This window comes from Aptenodytes forsteri, unplaced genomic scaffold (genome assembly GCF_000699145.1).
Source record: "Aptenodytes forsteri isolate BGI_AS27 unplaced genomic scaffold, ASM69914v1 Scaffold14, whole genome shotgun sequence".
Lineage (NCBI taxonomy): Eukaryota > Metazoa > Chordata > Aves > Sphenisciformes > Spheniscidae > Aptenodytes > Aptenodytes forsteri.
In genome coordinates this window covers 1,778,883-1,780,011 of record NW_008794457.1, presented here as the reverse complement: position 1 = coordinate 1,780,011, position 1,129 = coordinate 1,778,883, and the positions used below count along the sequence as shown (strand labels likewise).

General features: G+C 66.3%; 1 protein-coding gene across 1 annotated transcript in view; it reads left to right on the top strand.

Annotated features, from left to right (window-relative positions):
- Window positions 1-1,129, top strand: part of CALB2 (calbindin 2) — an 11,885-nt gene that overhangs the window by 3,959 nt on the left and 6,797 nt on the right. The window contains exons 2-3 of the mRNA XM_009290849.1: window positions 42-122; window positions 1,041-1,097. Of these exons, the coding sequence (XP_009289124.1) occupies window positions 42-122; window positions 1,041-1,097 (138 nt within the window). The remainder of the gene's footprint in view (window positions 1-41; window positions 123-1,040; window positions 1,098-1,129) is intronic.

Here is a 1,129-nt window from a genome sequence, read left to right as displayed (position 1 = left end):
ACTCGTGTTCCCCCCCCCCCCGACACTCGTGTTCCCCGCAGCTGGCCCAGATCCTGCCCACGGAGGAGAATTTCCTGCTGTGTTTCCGCCAGCACGTGGGCTCCAGCTCGGCGGTCATGGAGGTGAGCGGGGCGGGCTGTGCCGGGGCTCCCCGCGGCATTCGGTCCCCGGTGCCCGGCTCCACCACGGAGAAACGGTCGGGAGCTGGCATTGCCCAAACTCCCCTGGTCTCCCCCAAACTGTTGGCTTTAACTCAGCATCGGGAGGCGGGATGGGGCATCCCGGTGTGGACGGTGCTGGTTTTGGGGGGAGACCGGGAGTGTGATGAGTTTTCCCAGTCCTCAGAGCTCCCCGGGCACCTCTCAGGGCAGCCGGTCACCTCGTCCCGGTCGCCAGGCGAGGTGAGCTGCGGGGATTTGGAGCTGTTTCTGTAAATTCCCCCTCCGGGGTGGTCAGTCCTTAGCGCCCGAGGGATGTGCTGAAGCAGACAACGCTGCCGGACGTGGCTCTGGGCCACCCCAAAACCTCGCCGTGCCCGGGCACGGGGTGAAACCCATCTGCAGGGCGGGAGAGAAATCGCCGATGGGGACCGAAACGCGGCTGGGGGTGGAGGGGGATGTGCAGCATCCCGAGCTGGGGGAGAGCTTGTGCTTGGAAAATGAAGCCAAGGTGGAGGCGATGGCTGAAGGAGGAGCGCCCCGTTGCACAAGGAGGGGGCAAGCGGGGGCTGCTGTTTAACTGGGGGATGCGATCAAATATTAGAGCCTTGCCTGGCACGCTGGGGCGAGGATAATCGCGCTTGAACTCTTGGCGTGGGGCTGAACAAAAGGAGGGCTCGGAGAGCATCCAGCCCTTAGGGGCGAGCACGTGGACGTGGGGAGGCCACCCCGAGCCCCTGACCGGAGCTGTGAGCTGACCCCATCTCTGCTAGGGTGGCGGGGGATGCCGCGGGCGAGGGGTTATGGGGGGGTACACACATGTCGGTGGTGGGAAACGTGGGGCGCAAGCCCACGCTAATGTTGGCGGCGGCTGCTTCGCAGGCTTGGCGGAGGTACGACACGGACCGCAGCGGCTACATCGAAGCCAACGAGCTCAAGGTGGGCTGCGGGCGCGGGGCGGGCCGGGGCGG